At 35.7% G+C, this 23,994-nt stretch overlaps 1 protein-coding gene across 1 annotated transcript in view; it reads left to right on the top strand.

Moving 5' to 3' along the window:
* The first annotated feature begins 2,722 nt into the window (after positions 1 to 2,722).
* The window catches only part of LOC145689173 (uncharacterized), a 124,767-nt gene continuing 103,495 nt past the window's right edge, over positions 2,723 to 23,994 (top strand). Inside the window, exon 1 of the mRNA XM_081763304.1 lies at positions 2,723 to 4,850. Within this exon, the coding sequence (XP_081619430.1) occupies positions 4,498 to 4,850 (353 nt within the window). The 5' untranslated portion in view covers positions 2,723 to 4,497. The remainder of the gene's footprint in view (positions 4,851 to 23,994) is intronic.

The raw sequence follows: 23,994 nt of genomic DNA on the forward strand, positions 1-23,994 counted from the left end.
AGTTTTTCTTAACCCTTAAATACCACCCATCAGTAGCGATTTCTCCACGGAACAGACAGAACAGCCTGTTCCCCTCCCACTTTTGTGCATCTCCAAGTAAAGTTTACATTATTCTAAATCCTACATTTTCTAGAAGTTCCATCGCTGTCTTGATGCATACAGGTACTATTGTATACCGCCTGTTCTACAAGGGTGTAATGCCATTCAACATTTAGTTGTCTGTAGTACGAGGAATCTTTTCTTTCGAATAAACCCTAGCAGATACGACTATAAAAGGAAAGGAGGAATCTGTGTGTTTGATCTGTTCCATCCATTGTATTGGGTATAGTGGGATTCAGCGCTTTATACAGTTCAGTTTGTTATGTAATTTTAATTTCGTGAGGAGTGAAGATTTGTTCATTCTTTGGTACAATGTTGTATGTGATATTGTATCACTTTCTTTAAAAAAAAATCGTAAAGGTCTAGCTTTCATACTCCTACTTAAATCTGCAAATAAGAAGACAAAAGAACAGGAGTGAGTACTAAATGTTTCAGGTTCACAAATTCAGAATTTCTCTTACACAGAAATAAACCAGCTAGTTTACTGAAGTTTTGGAGGGTATTTCCTGCCCATCCTTTCAGTAGGTTATCAGTAGAAAACGAGATTGAATGCAAGCACTTTTAATCTGACAGAGAGAAACAGTGTGACTTTCTTCTCAGCTGACGCGGAAGAGAGCAATTTTGTAGTGAGTTAGCAAGAGAAATGTCATTAAAAGCAATATTTTAAAAGAGGATGAGTAAGCGAAACTGACATCTTTTTTAACTTTATTTTTACACCATGATGGTGATAGTTTTGCAAAATGTATTCATGTAGAAGTTTCACTTGTTTGTGTGCATTTGGTAGCCTTTTGTGATATTCCCCTTTCTCTCTTCTTTTTGAGCTCCTTCGTGACTAAGTGATTAGCGTACACGCTTTTGGCGTTGGGAGAACCGAGTTCGAATCTCAATGGGAGCTCATGTGGTTCGTTCTGTACTGATTGGAAAAATGGTCTCAAATTGGATTCTTGAGATTGTTTACACAAGAGACAATATTTCCATGCGATTGTACTTGCACAAATAAACTTCTCTTGTGTATTATTAGAAACAAAATTGTATGAACATTTTAATGAGGGTCTTCTCCAGAAAAATTATCTGCTGAGGAGGGGTTACGGAAGGATTAAAACACAAGGAGTCTTCATTGACACACTATTTTTTAAAGAATATGTCTACACACAGTGAGATGTAATAGTAATTTATTTTAGCTTCGTTGAAAGGGAAACTTGCTGCCCCGGAAGAATTCCAGGAAGAAACGCGGTTTATACTTGTCTGAAAATTGAATTATGCTCTTTTACTTTGTTGATCCTCGCAGAATCGAACGCTTTCTTCAAATCAATAGAGTATATATTGTAATTTTAATAAAATGTTTAAACGAAGTGATTTATTACTTCAAAACCTCTCAAATACAAACCCTCCCACCTGATTTAGTGGTTAGTATGTGTGTTTTGATATGCATAGTCCCGTGTTCGATTCTCTGTAGGAAAACATAAAAAACTTGAACCCATTACAGTAGTTCGAATTTAAGCTGAAACGGTACATCCAAATCTCATAGGGCCTTAATACTGAAAGGGAGCGCAAGCAAACGAACTTTCAAACAGAACTCTACCTATATCTTCAACTTATGTCCAAATGTAAACCAAAACAGTATAAACAGTTGAGAGTACTCGAGGAGCATTGGCAGAACGAACTGAAAAATAAATATTTTTTTTGAAATTTATGTAAAATTGTATATTAAATTTATTTGATTAAATTCAATAGATAATACACTTATATATTTGGAACTTTCGTATTAGGGGATCTATTGAATTAGCTCTATTGAGTTGTCACTTTTTATCACAGTATATATACTGAAAATCAGTGGTCGAAGTGAGACGGTATGTGGTGGTATGCCATACGGCCTCTGGTTTTTGAGTAATGAGGACATACCGTCTCTGGTTTTTCAGTGATCAAGACAATATTTAAATAGCCGGTATGTTGAGTCAAAATCATAATGAAACATACCGCCTCTCCTTTTTTTTTCTACTTCGAACACTGCTGAAAATGCAGATATAATCAATCAGTGGCCACCGGATACTATTTGGTACCAAAATGTTTATCGTCCTCTTAGGTATTGATCAACACCAATAATTTCCCTATGATTTATGGTTCACGAGATATGGCTCCTTAAATCTCCCGAAATCGGTACTTTGGGGGGGGGGGGGCAATATCTCGGGAACGGTAAGAGTGACGCGAAAAGTTCAACACTTTCTTTGAGATAGTTTTCGATGGTCTATCGAATGGAGGGCTCAAAATTGAAAAATTCGCAAATAACACACACACACACAACACAGGCGTAGAGAATTCAGTAACGAACTTTTTAAGTTCGTTGATAAAGGTTATTTTCTAATGAAAAATAAGCTACTGCCCAGAAAATTAAACTTCCTGCTACTTTTACTCATTAAGAAGAAAAAATGAAGATCTAGCGTTAGTTGTTTATGGTTTGCAGTTCTGCATTATTCGAGTCGCGAAGTTCGACAGTGCTGCCATCAGGTGAGAACATGATACTCACTGCCTGCACTGCTATTGGCTGTAACTATGGGTAAACTTGTCTGCTTTGGAGAATCCACATGGGCAAACACACACAAAAAGGAACCACATTGAAAATCGCTAAAGAAACAAGACGGACTCACACAACTCAACACACACACACACAAACGGCTCTCGCATCGAAAGTTGGAGTCAGTCGCTCGTTTCGGTACAGCGGAACGACTGGTGTTGGTCATCATTTTCGTTCTGTCTACACTGCAAGAATGTGACCGCGAAACGATAATCGGAGCCCGCGAGAAAGAAAGAAAAAAGAAACACACTGAACGCAGTGACGAAGAGGCATTAAAGACAACACTGTCTTAATGGTGTCCTGCTAAACGATTTGCATTTTTTTCTTTTCATTTCTTTGACGGCCGTGACATTGAACAAATTACATAACTTTTTTTGTGTTGTTATTTTAAGAGTGTTCACATGTGCCAAGATACAAGAAAAATATATCACAGCAGCAGTCATATGTACACTAAAATTTTAAGTGAAATATTTTGTGTTCAATTCCCCCCCCCCCCAAAAAAAGTAATAATTTTGCGTATTTATTATTTTCGATTTTTTTCGTAACCAATCTGCACCCATATTTCCTAGCTTAGTGGTTATCATTAAGATTATTGATTAGATAAAAACTAACCGTTATTCAACTGTCAGAGAAGAAACAAGAAGAGGACTTAACAACGTATTTGATTATTTTCCAGTTGCAATATTCTTTTCTCTCCTCATATTTTTCCTTCTTCTTGTTATTATTTTCGTTGAAGTACTTGTTAGAGTGGCGCTACGTTTGCTAACAAAATTACCGGTTATAAACGGTGAGAGGCGTCAGGCGACTATATAATCTATTCCTTCATGTCTTTAAAAAGAATCAAAGAATAAATAATAATAAAAAAAACGCACGATTGTGGGCGAAACGTTTGATAATTACCCGAAAGCCTGTTGAACTGTGATTAACGAAGGCGGTGATTCGTGGTGATTCTTTATCACGTGACGGCTTATTGAAGACAGATTAAAAGTGTGAAAAAAGAAAGAAGAAGAAGAAGAAGATAGAATCAAAACTGGTCTTCCTAAAAAATATTTGCATTTTTATTAGTTATCAAGATTTTTTTTTCTTCTGTAACTTGACTACAAAACGTACAAGTTGTAATTTGTCATCGTATTTGGAAGGAACCAACGAAACACACATGAGAATACGGGCCATATTTATTTGGTGTGAATATGTAATAATAATATTTTAATTCTTTGTTTTAAGTTAGGGTTGGTACTGAAGAAGAATATTTTCTGCAATGAAGTGAAGGATTTGGGGAATCGTTAAACATGTCTTTTTAAAGAATATTAGATATTTCAGAAACAAAGTAAAGTATTACTGTATTACTTTTTAAACCACATAATTTTAAGTGATTTTATTTATATATACAGTGCAAGCAGCGAGAAACAAAATTTTGCTGTGTTTTTTCTAGAGTGTATTTCTGAAGAATATCTATGTTTTTATGTGGCTGTCGTGTGTGTTAATGTTCATACCATATGTAAGTGAAATGTAACCCTAAAGTGCAGCAAAGGAAGACAAAATTGTTTTGTTTTTTTAAAAAAAGAGTTTTGCTTCAGAAGGCCCCGATCAAATAAACATAATATTTTGAACACTCATTGATAACTTAAGGGAAAGTATTACAGTGATTCACAATAATAATAGTTTGTTACTGTCCAAGTTAAATTCTCAAGAAATAATAATAATAATGTGTTTTGTTTAGAAAAGGAAATGGAAGGTCATTGCATAAATTTGTGAAAGAAAGAAGTGTTGTGTGCATACAAAGACGAAAATTCCAAACCAACTAAAGTGTTTGTACGTTGTACATCATGGAAATTACACGTTTTACCCTTATTATCGCGGTTCTTCTGTGCACCGTAGACACACGACGGCATCATAACTCGTACAATTCCAGATCGTATCGGTCACAAAGATCATATCATAAAAGACATCATTCCTCCCAAAATGATCTGGATAGAAACTATGGATATCCTTCGACGTTTATTCGAAGGGATTCGACGTCGTATGTGCCCATGAGAGATGATGTGCGTACTCAACCTGTGACACAAAGAACAACTACTACAACGAGTACAACACAAGAACAGTCAACAACTGCTGCTCCCGTTAGAAGTGAAGACAAGAATAATGTTCAGTATAAACCCTACAGCAGATACCAGAGTGGGTGAGTACAATCTATATTATTATTATTATTATTATTATTATTATTATTATTATTATTATTATTATTATTATTATTATTATTATTATTATTATTATTATTATTATTATCTTTTCTAAACCCTTTAAAGTACACACCCCAGTGATTTAGTTGGTCTAGTATCATCCAAGTATTTGGTGCGAGTGGCCCGGGGTTCGATTTTAAATGGCAATTCCGATTATTTGGACGCCACCATGCCCTCTAGAACGTCCCTCATGATACAGTTCCTTCTTACTAAATGTCCCAACCAGTTTCTCTTCCTCTTCTTAATAACATCTAAAAATTTAAAAAACAGAAAACTGGAAAAGAACATTCAAGGAAAGCAATGACACAGCCCAACAAGCTTCCCTTGCAATCTTCACGTAGAGGTCCTTCGTGGCTAAGTGGTTAGAGCACGTATTTTTTGGCGTGGGAGACCGAAAGTCGATTCCCGGCGGGAGCTCATGTGGTACGAATCCCACGTTAAGCTATAGGTCCACATCGCATATAGCCTCACTGCTGAAAGGGACGCTAAACTGAAAATCCAATTCAATCCAAGTAATCTGCAGGCAAAATTCCAAAATTAAAATACCTACGTACTGTTCTGTGGTCCAAACCCAACCCATTTCACCGGAAGTGGCATTATTTTCCTCCAAGCTGCTCATGTGTGTTAATCGACCACAATGCACTCGGATTCTAGTTAGATAACGAAATAGTCGGTTATAGAAAAAAGGCTACACTACTATTCATCAAAAAACTTAATTTGCGAAAATAAAACTTTCGACGAATTGTGACATTAGAACACAAATTGTTGTAGTGTCACTCAGTTGAACGAACTGCTGTATATTGAACGAAGCATACAAATAACACCTTATTTGCGGTGTATGTGTATTGATTGAAGAAATCACAAAACTGAGTAAATGCGGTTAAGTCTAAAATATTGAATGAAGTATTCTATTATTGTTGTTGTGGAGCACCGAGTAGGGCTGATAATGATAATAGTTTATTTCTTGGAAGTAAGCCGACGGATGGTTAGTTCTTTATTATATACTGGCTTGAGAAGGTTAGAAATATGACCTTGGAAACTGATGCTCTGGCTAGGTGTCACTGCTGAAATGTGCGCCATAAGGACGCTCAGAGTTCTTCATTCTTTTGGGTCACAAAAATGAAATGAAATCTCTCAGTTTAACCTGCCACGATCATGCCCTTTAGCCAAGTGAATGATGATGGAAGAATAGGTAGAATGATAAAGTGGGAGAAAACAAGAGTACCCCGAAAAACCCACGGACACGATGTTGTCCACCAGTTTCCACAGTTGGTCGGGGATCGAACCTGGGACCCCATGCACCAGAGGTAAGCGCTGTACCACTGAACCGCCGTATTACAGTACAGTATATTCATTTTAATTTTTATTTGTACATGGTGTTTCAAAACAACACCAAGAACGTTTGGGAGGTAATTCCTGACACCAAGATAAGTCAAAATGTATAGACCAATCTGGGTACACAAATGCTTCCTTTGGGAGTTATAGGCTTCCGAAAACATAAAAAAAAAAGAATTTTAAAAGTCCATAGCTCCAATACTATGGGACCTACCGTAGCTGGGTCAAGACTTCACTTAGAAACTAGTATGTGCCCTATCCGAATATCCATGTTTCAGAATCCTGTGGTACTTCCGCAACAATTTTTATAGAAGGAGTTGGTGAGTACTTCAAATTACGAGGGTCATTCGGAAAGTAAAGAACGTTTTTGTATAAACACTTTAATAACTTATATACAAAGGCGAAATTTGTGTTACATACTATGTGATACTTAAGTTACTTTTCGACATAGTCGCCGTGTAAATTTAAACACTTGTCATACCGTGGTACAAGTTTTTCCATGCCTTCGACATATACATTTGCCGCCAAACTGTTGAACCAATCACTAACAGCTTCCTTAAGTTCATCATCACTGCCGTAGTGGCTTCCACCCAAAAAGTCTTTCAACTTTGGAAATAGGTGGAAGTCACTGGGGGCTAAGTCTGGACTATAGGGTGGATGCTCCCAAACTTCCCACTTAAACTGCTGAAGCAAGTCCCTCGTCAATGCCGCGGAGTGAGGACGGGCATTGTCGTGGAGGAGGATGACGCCGCTGGCCAGCAATCCGCAATCAGTGATTTGTCTATAAATTTCTATCGGACGCACTTTTCTTGCATTCAAAAATCTTATCACACTACGAACCTCACACTTGGCGGGATCAGTAATTGTATCGCACATTTTACAGTCGCACAGCGAAGCAATAACGGACCGTAGCGCATCGCAGCTGGTGCCAGGCTGAGGCTAAAGCATGCCCAGGTCAATAACCCAGCGGCAGCGGGGGTGGGAGAACACGCGCACGCGCTAGCGCAAAACGTTCTTTACTTTCCGAATGACCCTCGTATATTCTCGTAGCCAAATCACTCTATAAAAATTGTCGCGTGAGTACCTTAGAATTCTGAAATATTTGAAAGGAAGCATTTGTGCACCTACGTTGGTCTGTACTTTCTGTCTTATCTTGGTGTCAGGAATCACTTCCCAAACGTTGTCGGTGTTGTTTTGAAACGCCCTGTATAGATTAACAAAATTAATCACAGTACACTCTCGACTGTCCGGCTCGCAACTATCCGGACTCCTTACTACCCGGCCTAGTTACAAAAAAGAAAATGTAAAGAATGAAAGTTAAAATTCTCCCTGATAAAGTAAGGTATATTACAATACTTTTAACGATCCACTTGATATGTACTGGATTCATAAAAGTACGACTTTGTCAAGGAAAAGTAGTCATATATCAAACGCATTTTAAAAAAACTAAAAGTAAGTTCTGATTAGTTACCTTTTCACATTTATGTAATTATTTATCAATGAACAGCAAAACAAATAAAAATAATTTATTTAAGAATTAGACCAATATTTTAAGTTAGTGTTTTGTTTATTTTAAAATTGTGTGTATTCAGAGTGTGGACCATTTTAATTTTACTTCAATTAAGTTAGACATTGCAAACTTTAAACTCTTGGACTTCCTTTCTCTGCAATAAATTTTTAAAACATGCCTACAGTGCACAATAAACATTCATAAAATACTTTCCGTACTAAGTGGTCAAAAAATATGAAAAAGATCAAGTTTTGGTATAAAAAGCGTTCATTTAAAGGTATGAGTGGAGGCAAGAAGTGAGTAACTCCAACCTATCCGGATATTTTGTTAATTCAGCCAGATTAGGCCTAAACGCCTATTGCTTATACAACCCAACTGTCATAGAAGTTTGGCTGGTTGCAGACGGCTAGGCATTCTATTGATTTTGTATCAACAACAAGCTTGAGCATTTTTGGTTTCGTAATAAGAGGAAAACATAATGCAAACACTAAAAGGTAAGAAAAATGTAACAAGAAATACAACGCTTTTGTAAAAATAAATAAAACAATGCACTACAAAGGAGAAGTTTTGAGTAATTCGGTGTTATTTCGTTATTGCAGACGTTTAGAAAAAATGCCCTACCTATGTAAAACGTATTTTTTATGGGTGAAGTAAAATAAAGATATAGACTAAAACTGTTAGGCTAAATAAACATTCTCCTTAATATTCATAATAACTTTACCTTCAACCTCGTAGGAAGAGTGCCCAACATTTTATGTTAGTTTCAGTTGTTTATTTTACCCAATGTATATAAATGTATATAAACGTATATACAAACTCGAAAATATATATAACTTATTTTTATTTTTAACTTTAACGTACCACGTTTATGTAATGATGCAAAGAGACACGACGATGATAAAATAGATGATAATATGGTGGAAGGAGGAAAGTGGGGGGGGGAATTGTAGAACACAGAGAAAATACATGCACACAGTGTTTGTCCATCACAAAACCCACTTGGTCAAAGTTGGGGTTGAACCAGGGACTCGACGCGTCAGAAGTGAAAGCTTTATCACTGAGCTACCGCGTCCCCCATATATACAGAGTGTTTCAAATCAACACCGACAATGTTTGGGAGGTGATCCACCAAGATAAGAGAAAAAGTATAGACCAACCTGGGTGCAGAAATCCGCCATTTCAGAGTTATAGGCTTCCGAAAACATTAAAAAAGTTAACTTCAAGCCTCCAATATTATGGAAGCTGACCTTTAAAGTTCATTTTGTCATGTTTTCGGCAGCCTATAACTCTGAAATGACAGATTTCTGTACCCAAGTCGGTTTGTGTATTATTCGTGTTACTTTAGTCTCTATCTATAGCATAATCGTGGAATGTTCAACTAAAGATTCATATTATTTCATAATAATTCTCTATGAAGAATGAATAGCCATATATTATTATTATTATTATTATTATTATTATTATTATTATTATTATTATTATTATTATTATTATTATTATTATTATTATTATTATTATTTGGGTTCTAACGCTACATGAGACGTAGACTTACAGTTTAAGATTAAATTCTAACCATTCTAAGGCATTCCAAGATTTCCCACCAGGAATTGAAATTGGACCCAGTGCACAAAAGTTGAGCACGCTAACCATCGTCGAGGATTATTTTGATTAATAATAATAATAATAATAATAATAATAATAATAATAATAATAATAATAATAATAATAATAATAATAATAATAATAATAATATAATGCAAGAATTAAAACTACTTGTGAATGTGCACGGTGTCACATAACTTGCAGTAAGTAGGTGTTGATTATAACGCGGTGCAATTCCAACCTCTTGTTTTTCTGCATACGTATGTAGTTTATACTTAAGTCGTGATTCCAGTAGCTGGTGGAGTAGAGTTTCAACAGGATTTCTGCATTAAGTACAGTTCCTCCTTCTCTTCCTTCCTTTAACACTATTCTTGCAGTGTACGGCAGGGGAGAGAAGGAGAAAGGAACGTGTTTTCTATTTGTAATGCATGCATGGGAGCACCAGGTGCATGCAAAGAGTAATGCAAGAGGAGAACTATTTTAACATAAACAAAACCAGGCTCTGTTTTCGCCCAACGCTTTTCTCATTATTTTCTTCCTGTGGAAAAAAAATATACGACAGTCGTTGATAAAACAGAACAGTAAAATGTTCTATGGTTTCGGAGCTGATTCACATTGTATACCAAAAGATAGCTTTCCACGAATCCTATATGCTGTGCAGAACATTCTCATGTCATCAAATTCAGTTGCTTCCTTCTCGAAAGCTGTTAGCGGGAAAGTAACAGCGGCATTTTTTTTCTTTACTTTGTTGGGTTCCAATTTTTTATTTTAATGATTTTAGTCTTTCGGAGATACAGTACTTTAACTGTTGACTTTGGTCATGATAATTAAAACCAAAGATCAGCTATTGAATTATAAAGTCAATTTAAACAAAATATATTTATTAATAGTTTCAGCTCTCGTTTTACAGAATTAACAAACAGTATAGTGGTAGTAGCAAATAGTATAGATTGTCCCCTTACGAGATACCAATTTTACTACCCTATCCACAGCTCAAGTTGGGGTAAAGGGAAAAATAGCTTACACCATGAACACAACCCCCAGTCTCATTCTTCCAGAAGTAGTCTGATGTTTGTTGAATAGATACTAAACCATACTAGATACCAATACTAAACTGTTTGTAAGATGATGCAACGATCCCCAATGCTTTCACCTACCTTTTTTTATTTGAAAGTTTATCTTAACGTCCAGTCTTTATCTCGTTTTCAAATTCACTTTAATAGCTATTTATCTAAAGATTGGGTGTCAGCACCCGGGGTCATGCTTTTTCTAGTTGGTTTTGGTTTACGTGTAGTTCAGGTCACACTTATTACAATTTAATGTATTGGCTTTATCACGGTCTTCGGGTTGTAAACTCATAAATATATTTTAGTCATTTGCTATCTCAAATTGTTTTAGTATCACTTCAACGAAGGTTTCTTTCTTCTTTCTTCCTGGTGGGTTTGTGACAGTTGGAATGGGGAAAAGTCACCGCGGATCCAACCCAGGGTCAACCACTCGGGTATAGCAGTTGTGTTAGCTACTTTATCACAAAGCGATTCTTAATATTGTATTGTAGGGTAACAAAGCGTTTACTGCTCAACAAATAAATACTTATTGAGCACTATGTCTTTAAGGAATAATTCTGGAGGCTTTGCCTCTCTCCAGAATTAGATAACAGTTCATTTTTGCTGTATGGCGGTCAGTGGAAATTCTATAGACCGCCTTTTGTTATATCTTATTGTTTCTGCTCTCTGGTGATCAGTCTTGAAACCGGAAATGGTTAATTTCTACCCTTTCCGGTTTTAGTAGAGGTTTAACGGAGAAGATGGAATGTATTAGTGGAACGCTAAATCGATTACAAAAATCCGCTTGTCTCTATCTATTACCCTTTTTGCTCTATAGAGACAAATATTGAAACCGGAAGTAGTAACAAATTTCTACCACTTCCTGTTTTAGTAGAGTAATGAGATGCAATGTATTCTTTGGACGCTGTATCTATTCCAAAAACCAACTACTCAATATCTCTTACGGTTTTGGATCAAATACCTGTCTACAGAGAGACAGACGGGCGAAACTGTTGGATAAAGCTTCTGATCCTTATGTATATTATAGTTTGTAAGTCTCAAAGATAATTGCTACTTACATATCAAATTATTATTATTATTATTATTATTATTATTATTATTATTATTATTATTATTATTATTATTATTGTTATTATTATTATTATTATTATTATTATTATTATTATTATTATTATTATTATTATTATTATTATTATTATTATTATTATTATTATTATTATTCCTTCTGTTTGTTTAATTGATTTTGTGGGAGAAGATTAGTCTTCAGGGTAAGTATAGCAGAGTATTATATATCTTTGGAGAGTCACTTCAATAATTTGTACGTGGAATTTTGAAACTCTCTCTTTTGCTTTACAAAACTTTGTTCGTGATGTTTTAATTTTCCTTGGATTTTGTGTTTAACAGGAAAAACAGTAAGTGGAAAATTATTGAAAGTACACGTGTTTTCTCTTTCGAATTAAGTTAGTTCACGGAAATCTCATTAACATCTTTAAGATTGCCATTAACTGCCATCTATGAAACGTTTGAAGAAGCTCCTTTCAATCGGTTCCGCGAAACCGTTTCTGTTATATGGTTTGTAATCATATACAGTATTCCGCTGAGCTTGTAATTGCTTTTCCCTGTACTATGGAAGTTTAGGTCTAACTCCTTAAAGATTTTTTTAAAAATAAATAAATACTTTGTGAGAATTTTAGCAGTTCTTTTTAAACCTTAAAATAAGCAGACATGCGTGCAGACTTACTTTAGGTCTGACACAAGATAAATCACTTTAAATGTGGTATTTTTTAGAACCAATATACACCTTTTGCCTTATAAGCACTGGCGCAAATCTTGGGGGGATGAATGGGACATGTCTTTCTCAATGTTGGAACTGGGGGGATTGTCCCCTCAATAATCCGATTTGAAATGTGTGTTGTTGTTTTTTTTAGGGGTGGGAGAAATGATGATTTCTGTCCGACTTCCACCTCATCTACATCTATATAATATACAACAGGTTGACCTCAGAAATCAGATTCGTCTACCGTAATATGAGTCTCCCCTCCCCTCCCCCAAAATAAGCCTCAAATTTGCCCGCCTTCCAATGTTGAAGACAACTCTGCTCCCCTGATCCTCCACAGCATTGTTTTTCAACTTCATAAATATTTTGAACATCGCTTAAAAAATATTATGGGAACGGTCTTCCCCCAATGTTGAAGATAGATTTGCACCGCTGCTTATAAGAAGTCGTATTGTAAAAATGCATAAGGAAAGTTGTTAGAAATGATATTTCTTGGAGTAAATTTACTTATTTAGCTTAGCGCAACTAAGTTACGCTTATACGGTTTCGATTTTAAGAGTGTAGCTTATGTTAGCGTTAATCAGTTAAGTATAATCTACCATAACTTTTGTACCACATTCTTCCTGTATAACCCAAGTTTTTTTCTTCTTTTTTAATATGGTGAACCAACGTTTTACGAACAAGTTTTGTGAATATTTTTTTGTCCTCTTGGCTTAAGAATATTGCAGGATATGAACGCATACACACGCTTATTATCGATAATTCTAAGCATTTAGCAATGATTTTGAGCGGTCGCTGTAAACATTATATGTCAGATTCTCTGGCGTCTCTAGAGGGAGGGACGAGAGGGACGCGTCCCTCCAATATTTTGAAATACAAAATATTCAATATTTTATTCTAATTTAATTAATTTACTAACGACAGAATGTCATATACATAATAATAATTATATTTATTTGGAATATAATATTCAGACTGTGAAACGATTGTAATCGAGTTCTTGATGTACCTTAGGGGGTCCGTGAAGGTAAGCAGAAAGGTAACAAATGGAATCGAAGTTAATAAACAGGTTGGACTAGATAGTACAATTTAAACCACTTTCTTTGATATCACCCCCCCCCCCCAAATTTTACATGCCAGAGACGCCAGTGGATTCTGTGTTCAAACAATATTTGTTTATTTTTTTCGGCTTTTTAGTCCTCATAACTGCTTTGTTTAATTTAGTGCTATTTATTTGTCTTTAAAAATGATAACGTTATTTTCAATCTATATTCTACATCACAGAAACACTTAAAATGTAAAAAGGGCATGCAGTACCATGTTTCTTTCGCCAGAGCGGATAATTTCAATGGGAAAAGTAACTTCGATTTACAAACATATCTGAATTTACGAACAGTGTTATGGACCCACTATAAATAAAAAAATAAATAAATAAATAAAGGATACTCAGTGGATGTATGCAAATGGTTTTGGAGTTTTAATCTCCCTCTCATGAAATAAACAAATGCTTAATCTTCACTTGTACACTTGAAAATCAGGGATTTAGCGCATCTTCATGAAGGGCACTCCGACATTGGTGCGTACAATTCCCCCAGCAATGTTGCAGCATATGTTCAGGTGCACCGCAGAGAGATGGTAACTCTGCTTGGATATAGAGGGCAGTCATGTGGAACTGCTATGATTTTGTTGACTTACAGTGTCTTCGTTGATATTATAAGCACTTCATTTGAATTCAAGTGATCCTTCCCAGAAATGATTAGGAGCTTCTCGGGCACCCTGTATATATATATATATATATATATATATATATATATATATATATATATATATATATATATATACAGGGGCGGATCCAGGATATGATCAAGGGAGGGGTAAACAATATTTTGCCGTTTTATCCAGTGGAAAGCAGGATTGAAGCCCATTTTATCCAGGGTATACCTGAGCGTTAAGGGGGGCTATAGCCCCCTTGGATCCGCCACTGTTATATATATATATATATATCTATATATATATATATATATAAACTACAAGGATTAAAAACCTGCCTTAAGTTAGAGACGAATGGAAAGCTGTGGTTAAAACCAATCACAGCTGTGACTACTGACTGACAATATTTTTATTTCCAACGTAGTAAATGCTGAATATTTAAAAATCTGTGTACACACAGCTTTTGAGAGTTGGCGACTTAAGGACTTGACTCGTCTTCCTACACACTCACACATCATGCGAGTGAAGTAGCTTCCAACAGTTGCGTATCTTTCAGACAGGTCGCAGACTTTAGCTCCAGGGGAATGGGCAAGTTGAACGTGGTTGTGTTGTGGCACTGATCCAAAATTTAGAAATGGAAGAGAGAAAAAAATAATAATCGCATTAAACATATCACGGTCAATCTTTTCCTTTAGAACGGAGATCTTAGAGAGACATAATAACTAATGTGGGCATATAAAAGAGCAATGACTTGTTCCAACGTCACACCACCAACGTATTTTCATAAAAATTTATTAAAAGGTAAAAAAGAATAAAAAAGAAGAGAAAAGAAAGCAAAATGACAGTAGGCGTACAGAAACAGAGATTCAGAACTTGTCGCTGTGCAAGTTTCTGACTTAGCGATCGATTTCATTTCATTGCCTCCTACATCAGGTTACAAAACACAAGAAATTCTTATGTAAGTATTACAATTGTCAATAAAAAAATACGAAGGTAAGTCAAAAATTATCCGCAATTTTGACATAACTCTTCTGACTTCTGTCCCTGTTTGTTTTATTGTTATGCTGTTAGCATGCTATGAATGTTTGATTCTAATTCCTCCATATATTTTCCTTTTGTTGCAGATAGATTATGGCCACTCCATTAGAAGTTTGCACCAAAGAGGAACAACTAGCAGTAATCCGATTTTTCTGGTCAGAATCTGTATCATGACCCGCAACCAACAAAGATTTCGGCGGACAACGGGTCTTGCCGCAACGGAGTGTCTACGAATGGATGCAAAAATTCGAAAATTGTCGCACTAGTGTTACGTACGAGCAGTGACGTATTTAGGGGGGGGGGCTTCAGGGCTTAAGCCCCCCTCGAAATCTTACTTGCTGTATTAAAGTATATGAAATATCTTGCAGAATTTTCACATTTTCAGGCAAAGCACCCCCTCGAAAGTTAGGAAAGCCCCCGCCCAGAAACAAAATCGGAAATACGCCATTGTACGAGGAAAGAGCCGGTCAACCATCTAATGTCACAAATGATGACAACATTGAGCGTGCACGTGGTTCTGTTAGACAGACAAGTGACTATTGATGAAGTTGCACATCATCTGGAAATTAGTCATGGTTCCTGATACATCTTCGGACCACAAAAACCTAATCACCGCTCGTTGTTTCTCTTTGGGGCAAACTTCTAATTAAGCGGCCATGATCTATCTGCAATAAAAGGAATACAAATGGAGCAATTAGGATTAAACTTTACTAGCAGACCACAACAACATAACAATAAAATAAACGAGGACAGAAGTCAGTATGAAGAATGTAAAAAGAGTTATATCAAAATTGCGGATAATTTTGATTTATCCTCGTACACATAATATTATCAGGTAGGTGAAGGTATACGTAATATTGTACCTATGTATCTTTCTAAAATACAAAAACTTTAGAATAAGAGATATTAAGTGTGTAAACATGATCACTTACATCGTAATTAAGAAACCGTTTTGTACCATACCTGGCACGTACTCAGGAGTAAGCATCTGTTACCAACACATCCTTTAATGAATCATTTAAATATTCTTTAATAGTATAATAGTAAGTAGGCTAAATGACTTCTTACTGTAAACAGTAGCATTAATCATATTCTTCAAGTACATAGGAAGTTTATTAGACAACCTGATACAATTAATATATATACGTTTTCGCTTATATTAGCGTATTTTTTGGTGCATCACAAATACGTCACTACTTTGTCTTGTATTGTGACTATGAACATTTTTGTTAAAGGTAAAAAGATGCCTGTTTTTCACAGTAAAAAGAATAGATTTATAAATGTACATATAAGCTGGAAAGTGTTAAAATTTTTGCTTCTATGAACATTCTTTTACATGTGTGGGGGGGGGGGAGGGGCCCTAACCCAAAAATTATTCTAATCTCTTTCTATAGTTATCGGAAAGGGCTTAAACTATTTTCAGCAGTTCTCCAGTATATTACTTCAATTGATTTATTTAGAAACCAAAATATTCTCTCTTATTTTCTAGACTTCCAAAAACTATGTTATACAAAAGTATCGGAAATTTTATAGAACGGACGAAAAAATGAAACATATTCCTGAGACACTGACAAGGAGAAGGAAGACTTTGGTAAATGAACTTCGGGGCCATTTTTTTCGAGATATTAGTGCACATTTAAAAAGTTAATATTACAAACTGGGAAAGCACAATGGCCAAAAATAACGGAGAAAAATGTCTTAAAGTTTTCTATTCGCCGCATATATCGTACGACGCGCAAATTTATAAAGCGACGGCGTAGCAGAGTAAGGGAAATCTGTGACTCATGTACAAAGGGTCCCTGGTTCGATTCCCGTTGGAGTCAAGTTTTTTTGTTTCTTTTCTTCAACCAATAAAATAGCCATTTGTAACTATAAGTAAAATATTAATTCACCACTTGTTTATAATGAATAAAACAATAGAAATTTTGAAATCACTTATAAAACCTTTCAATGTTCCATGTTAACTACCAACAAAATTTAATCTATTCCGTAAATATACTTATATCACGAGTTACATTATGGTTACGACAGTCGTTCTGTAATAACTGTTCTTGACACTTCCTGTCTGCATCTATTGACAGTGTGCGAATTGCAAAGTAGTTGAGGAGGAAATCCCGTTTCCTAATACTGGCTGTTGCTATAACCAAAGGGTATTTCCCACCATTCCTCTTGTAATTCGCACACTGTCAACAGATGTAGACACGAAGTGTCAAAAACATTTTTTACACATATGACTATGGTAACAATAATATTTAGAGAATGGCTTAAATTTTGTTCCTAGTTAACATGGAACATTGAAAGATTTTACAAATGATTTGAAAATTTCTATTGTTTTAGTATGATAAACATGTGCTGAATTTATATTTTACTTATAGTTACCAATGGCTACTTTATTGATTGAAGTAAAAAACAGAAAGAAGTTTGACTCGAATGGGAATCGAATCCAGAACCCTTCGTACATGAGTGGCAGATTTTCCTCATTCTGCCACGCCGTCACTTGATAAACCTGAGCGTTGTACGATATATGCGGCGAGTAGAAAACTTTAAGACGATTTTTCTTCGTTATTTTTGGCCATTGTGCTCTCCCAGTTTGTAATATTAACTCTTTAAATGTGCACTACTACCTCGCAAAAAATGGCCCCGAAGTTTATTTACCAAAGTCTGCCTTCTCCTTGTAAGTTAATTCCATGATACCTCGATGTTTAATCTTTTCTATTCTGATACCCGTAAATGAGTAGTTCCATGTCTATCTGTTGGTAGGTGTCAAAGCAAAAACGGTTTGACATCGATGTATCATGGAATTCATTCAATGTCTCAGGAAGAGATTCCAGTTTTTTCTTTTTAATTTACCCTTTACCCAAATTGGAAGTGGTAGAAATTAACTACAGTAAAACCTCTCTAAAGCGGACAGCCTTGGGGAATCAAAAATTGTCCGCTATAAAGAGGTGTCCGCTTTGAGGAGGTTTCAATATTTTCTTAAATAAATTAGTGAACAAGGTAATATACAATTAAAAATACATGTTTGCATGAAAAATGAAATGAAATCTTTGACTTTTACGTCCCACGGTTATGCCGGCTAGGCCTAAGGAGAGGTGATGATGAGAGTTGAATGAAATGGTGGAATAAAGAATGTGGGAGGAAACGGGAGAACCCCGAGGAAACCCACGCACACGGTGTTTGTCCACCACAAAGTTCACTTGGCGGGAGCAGGGTTTGAATCCGGGACCCCATGTACCAGAGGTGAACGCTCTACCACCGAGCCACCGCGGCCCCCTGTTTGAATGAATCATGTATTTACGAATATTACCTGCATTATGCTCCGTCATCCAATACTCTATATTCGAAGCACAACATGGAAATAACATGTTATAATTCTCTGTACTTTACACTTATCAGTACTTCCTACATTTTCAATATGTCGCTTTAATTTGTGGGGTAATTGCAGTCCAAAAGTGTCCTTTTTGAGAAATATGCATACCTGGGGGCAAAAAATCCTAAACTTATCTTCTGGTTGGTTAGAGATTCCAACAGGACAGTAGCATAACGTCTCATCCCAAACAGCGGGTAACTGTCCATCACTTTTGTGTCTGAAACAGCTTGGGTGGAAGTGGGATACAAGCAAGGGATATGGAGAGTGTTGTTAAACAGGGACGCTTCGTCTGGGTTTCTGAGCAGACAGTTAAGGAGGCAAAATGTTGTCACAATGCTTTCTTGGTGACACATGTATGAATTACTAAAAATGTATTTTTACTACACTTTTCAACTTGCTTCTAGAGAAAGTGTCCGTAATACGGAGGTAAATAATACCTATAAAAGACAGAAAAGACTATCCGTGTCCGTACTAGAGAGTGTCCACTTTAGAGAGGTTCGCCAATATGTTTTTCCTATTACAGTGTTTAGGGATTACAAAATATGTCCGTTACGGGAGGTTTCCGTTAGTAGAGGTTTCACTGCATTTCATGTTTCAACGTTGATCGCAAATAAAACAAAAACTGTAATAGATAATTGGAAGTGATTTTCTGGAATCCATTCAGCGTCCCAAGAGCAGTTTCCTTTCCAAGCCTTATTACTCCATTGAAACTCGAAATTCCAGATCTGTCCACTTTCGAATTCAGTATTGCATTTCCATAAAGTATCTCCACCCTTCCCTTATGGTCAAACTGCATGTGATATACTTGTCTTCCAGTTTCAATATCGAATACACACAGGATTTTTTTTTAATTAATACCCTGGCTTCAGAATGTGTATGCGAAACACGCTTTTTGAATTTTTAGAAAAATAACTTATACACAAAGAAGTGGAAGACCATCAAAATTTAGAAAATGAGTAAAGTTAAATAGTATTTGGCACACGATATTAAGTAAACCAATAGTTGTTTTCCAGATCTTTCTTATACTGCAGAAATTTGTATGCCCGTTAATTGTGACGTCATAAACTTAACTTGAAGATAACGTTTCAGATCACTCCCTAAATGTTGTTTTTGTTCATTGACTTTTAAGTTCATCTTCTCAAATCAGTAGTCTTTCGATTGCTTTGGCACAGTTTTCCACTCTTCCCTATCCTCAGTCAATCTTCTCATTTCCATGTTCTTTTTTTTTTTTCTTACCTACATCTTGTATTATTTTGGCCCGAATATTTTATCGAGGTCTTCTTCCGGATATTTTTCCTCCATACCGTAGTTCCTCATACTTCTCACTTCCGTAGTTCCTCATGCTTCTCATTTCCATAATTCCTCATACTTCTTATTTCCATGATTTACCATGCTTCTCATTTCCGTGGTCCCTCATACTTCTAATTTCCATGATTCCTCATACTTCTTATATCCATGTCCCTTGTTCCCTACATCTTATATTATTATTGGTAATAATATTTAATCGCGGTCTTCCTCCAGATATTTTTCTCCTCCTATATCGCGATTCCTTATACTTCTCATTTATATGGTTCCTCATACTTCTTATTTCCGTGATTTCTCATACTTCTGAATTCCACGATTCCTCATACTCGTCATTTTCTTAATTCCTCATATTCTCATTTCCACGCCCTTTTTTCTTCTCTACGTCTTGTATTATTTGGTTCAAATATTTAATCGCGGTCTTCTTCCAGACATTTTTCTCCTCCTATACCGTGATTCCTCATACTTCTTATTTCCGTGATTCCTCATACTTCTCAATTACATATCCTTTTTTTCTACCCTACATCTTGTATTACTGTTGGTCCGAATGTTTAATCGTGATCTTCCTCCAGATATTTTTCTCTGTCGCTAATACAATGATTTTTTCATGTCTCACAATATGTACAATCATTCTATCCCTTGTTTTCAAAGTATTTGTCAGTATTTCCCCTATTTTCTCCCACCATTTGATATCTTATCCAGACACCTAATTTTTAACATCCTTCTATAGCGCTACGTTTGAAAAGATTCCGTTCTTAATTTTTGTTCTTCTCACAGAGTTCATTCCTCACATGCATACAACGCAATACTCCTATTCCATACGTACATATGTTTTCAGCATACTTCTCTTGAATTCTATGCTGGTGTTTGCAAATAAGTCTTTGCCTTTTTTATAATATCTCTTTCGGCTGAGCTTTAAAATTCCAAGAAGTTATAGAAGATTATTGAAGACCTAAAATGTTTTTTTCTTCTAAGTTTCTTTTTTCAGTTAGCTGGGGTCGGCTTTTCGGATTCGCTGTCCTCCACCTGTTTCTATTTTGACTCATATCCATTGTGACATCACACTGCATCATATGTCCCCATTTCCTTCGCCTTCCTCACGCTCGTTATCCATTCAGCATCCACTTGGTGAGCTACGTATTCCGAAATCTTCTTACATGCCGAAATTATCTCCGTCTACTTTTATGCAGTTCTTTTAGTACTGGTCTCACCTTCACTGTTCCCCGGATCACCTCATTCTTAATTTCTATTCTTCCGCGTTACTGCACAAATCTATCGCAGCATCTTCATCTTCAGAATATCCAACTTCTGTTCTTCTCCCTTCTTCGTCGTCCAACATTCCGCTCCGTATAATATGACAAGATTCACTACTGTTTTGTAAACTTTCCTTATAAGGCGTATTGGTACCCTACGACCACACAATACTCTTACCTCTTCTCTTCTTTTTGTCCAACTGATGCTAATTCTGCTCTTTACATCTTCTGTTCCTACTTTTTTTTTTTTTTTTTTTTTTGCAGTATTGATCCCAGGTACTACTTCTTCGTCCAGTTGTATTCTTCGTATTCACAATTACAATTCTCCTGGAAGGACAATGTAAATATTCTGTCTTGGTTTGCCTTGAAAAAATATCAAAGAATAGGAATCGAGAAAAAAATAAAAACCGAGAAAGATTAGTAGATTCTGTGTTATTGAAAAAAATAAAAGAGTTGCCAAAAGAAAGAGAAAAAAATCACAAATAATGCAATTTGTTTGGAATATTGTATTGTACAGAACCAACAATGAAAAATGACAGGTACCGTTAGAAAGAAGAATTAAGAGAATGAAGAAAATTCTTATGAAGAGGAATGGAGAAAATTAATGAGTGAAATGAAAAATCAATAAGGAAGTATTAGCAAAACTTAAAGAGAAAAGTAAACAATTGGAAATAATTAAAAAGAGATTAATAAAACTAGTCTTCCTAAAATATATACAGAAGAAAAATATGATAGAAGTTAAAAGAGCAAGAAGAAGAAGAAGATTTTATTTGGAAAACAATATTTATCTCAATTTATTTATCTTAAAATAAATAGATTAAGGAGGCAATCCATAGTGCATTATTTTTTTAATTTTGTACAAAATTACTCGTCATGATGGCAGAATATTTATGATTATTATGTTTCCATGGTTTTGAAGTCACGCTTCGCCACTTAGCACATACATAATTAAACTACTTCTTCACTATTTACATTTTGCTATATAATTATTTTGATTGGGACACATTTTCCTCTTTATCAAAGGAGAAATTGTTCCCGTAAATATCATATGATGGTAACCCCACTTTCGTCTCTGTTGTTAACTATGCAATGTGGAAGTATTGTTTAATATGTAAAACACTTGCTTTTTTTGTTTTCTTTTCTTTTCCTTTTCTTTTATCTAAAGCATTTTAATTTTCTTTTTGTAAACTTCTTTTAAAATTCTTTTTTTCATTTTATTTTCTTGGTTCATTGTAGATTTCGAAATATAACAAAATTGTATGAAGCCACGGTCTCCCTATAATTACTAAAGAAGCTTAGTAAATAGGAACGAGACGAAATAACAACATTCAGAAGGGTTTATGGCTGCTTGCTAAATTGAAGCTCCGGAAGGTAAAAATAGATGAGGAGAAAGGGTGCAGGACGAAAATATACTACTGGAACTAATGGCCCCCGCAATCGTAGTGGTGGACTGCCTGCGGGCTCCAGGTTGCATGACCTACTGGAAGGTCAACTCAAACACGCAGGGTCCGCCCAAAACCTTGTGGTTCAGACTATAGACGTTAGGAGGACATCTTTCAGTTTTATCTTGTTGGTTTTTCAACAGCCATTCCTCATTATGAATTTTTCCTCTCTTTTTTTGGGGGGGAGGGGAGGGTTCTTTATCATATAGTCTTCTTGTGTTCACGCATCTTACGTAACGTGTGTTTCAACACGTTTCAGTACACTTGTTGTACACACACACACACACACATACGCACTCACATGAACTCGTATAAGTTGCGTGAATACATATACACAAATACTTTCGTTGTTATGCTGGATGTAAGAATGCGATAAGTAAAGATGAATTGATAACTACTATGTATTTCGGCCTGCAAGGCTTTCTGTGTTTAAATCTGCTTTTAAAAGTATCATCAATCATATATGGGTATCAGAATGTACCATTACCCTATCCCCTCCCCCCCTTTATTTCCTTCTATTCGGCGATATTCGTATTTCTTTTTTCTTCTTTTTAGTCCTTTTTTCGTGATATATTTCTAACATTCACGTTCTTCCTCTCGGAAGATGATCTGCTGTGTACCGTTTTGATTCTTGCTTATTGCCGAGTTCTTAGCGCGTATTCTTTAACTACACATGGTCTTGGGTTCGATGCACAACAAAGATCCGCAATAATACTTCAATACCCTACAAAAATGCCATTGAAGATAAAAACAATTTTAAAGAAACAGTTTGTTGAGGTTAGATCGCTTAGCAATAACACTTTTGTCTCTTGTTCGTGTCCTGAGATCTGCACATGTAGTAACATTTGTTGCCCACGAGAGAAGACGGACGGTGGCGGGTCTAGCCTGGGGTCGGGGGACCTAGGCTCCCCCCCATCAAGCGTTTTTAGTGATAAAAATAATTTAAACTATTATTTTTACATTTTTGAAAGTTTTTAGTAAATTAATCAGGGGTGCCCACAAGGGGGGGCTATGACGCAAACTGCGTCATTGAAATATTTGGAGGGTGTAAAAATCTTTATAAATATGCTTGAGGGCGTGTAAAAATTAATCGAAAAGATTTTTTTATGGAAGAACACCTACGGATAGACAATTGAGGGGGGGTGCGTCATGGACATGAGGGGGAGTGGGCACCACTGAATTAATGATATAGCTATCATAGTCTGGATTCTGACTGCCCCCACTCCCTAGTTTTTACCTTCTAGATCCGCCACTGAAAGTACCGTACAGTTTTTAATTCGAGGCGTGACGAAAAATATGACAATATTCATCTCGTTTTCGAGATTGTACGATAAATTTTACGTGTTTAGTCGGCAACATTAGTTCATTTAACTATTAGATTTCATATAGTATTTTAGCGTTACATACAAAATTCATAGTAATATAATAGGTATGAATTAATAAAGTGATCGTAATTACTATGAAAGAGCATTAAAGGTACGCAAGTTGTTACATAATATATTCAAATCTACAAAGTGACTGTATTTATAACTTCATATCTCTTCAAGCACCGGTTCAACCATTTGACATCGGTTCACATCAATGAGGTACTAGAGATCCCAATCACCATCGACTGTTATCATCTTGAGTTTGCAATGTTTGTCTTCGTGAGAAAACAGATTCCAGTGTATCACATTC

This window comes from Thermobia domestica, chromosome 7 (assembly GCF_964235325.1).
Source record: "Thermobia domestica chromosome 7, izTheDome1.hap1.1, whole genome shotgun sequence".
Classification (NCBI taxonomy): domain Eukaryota; kingdom Metazoa; phylum Arthropoda; class Insecta; order Zygentoma; family Lepismatidae; genus Thermobia; species Thermobia domestica.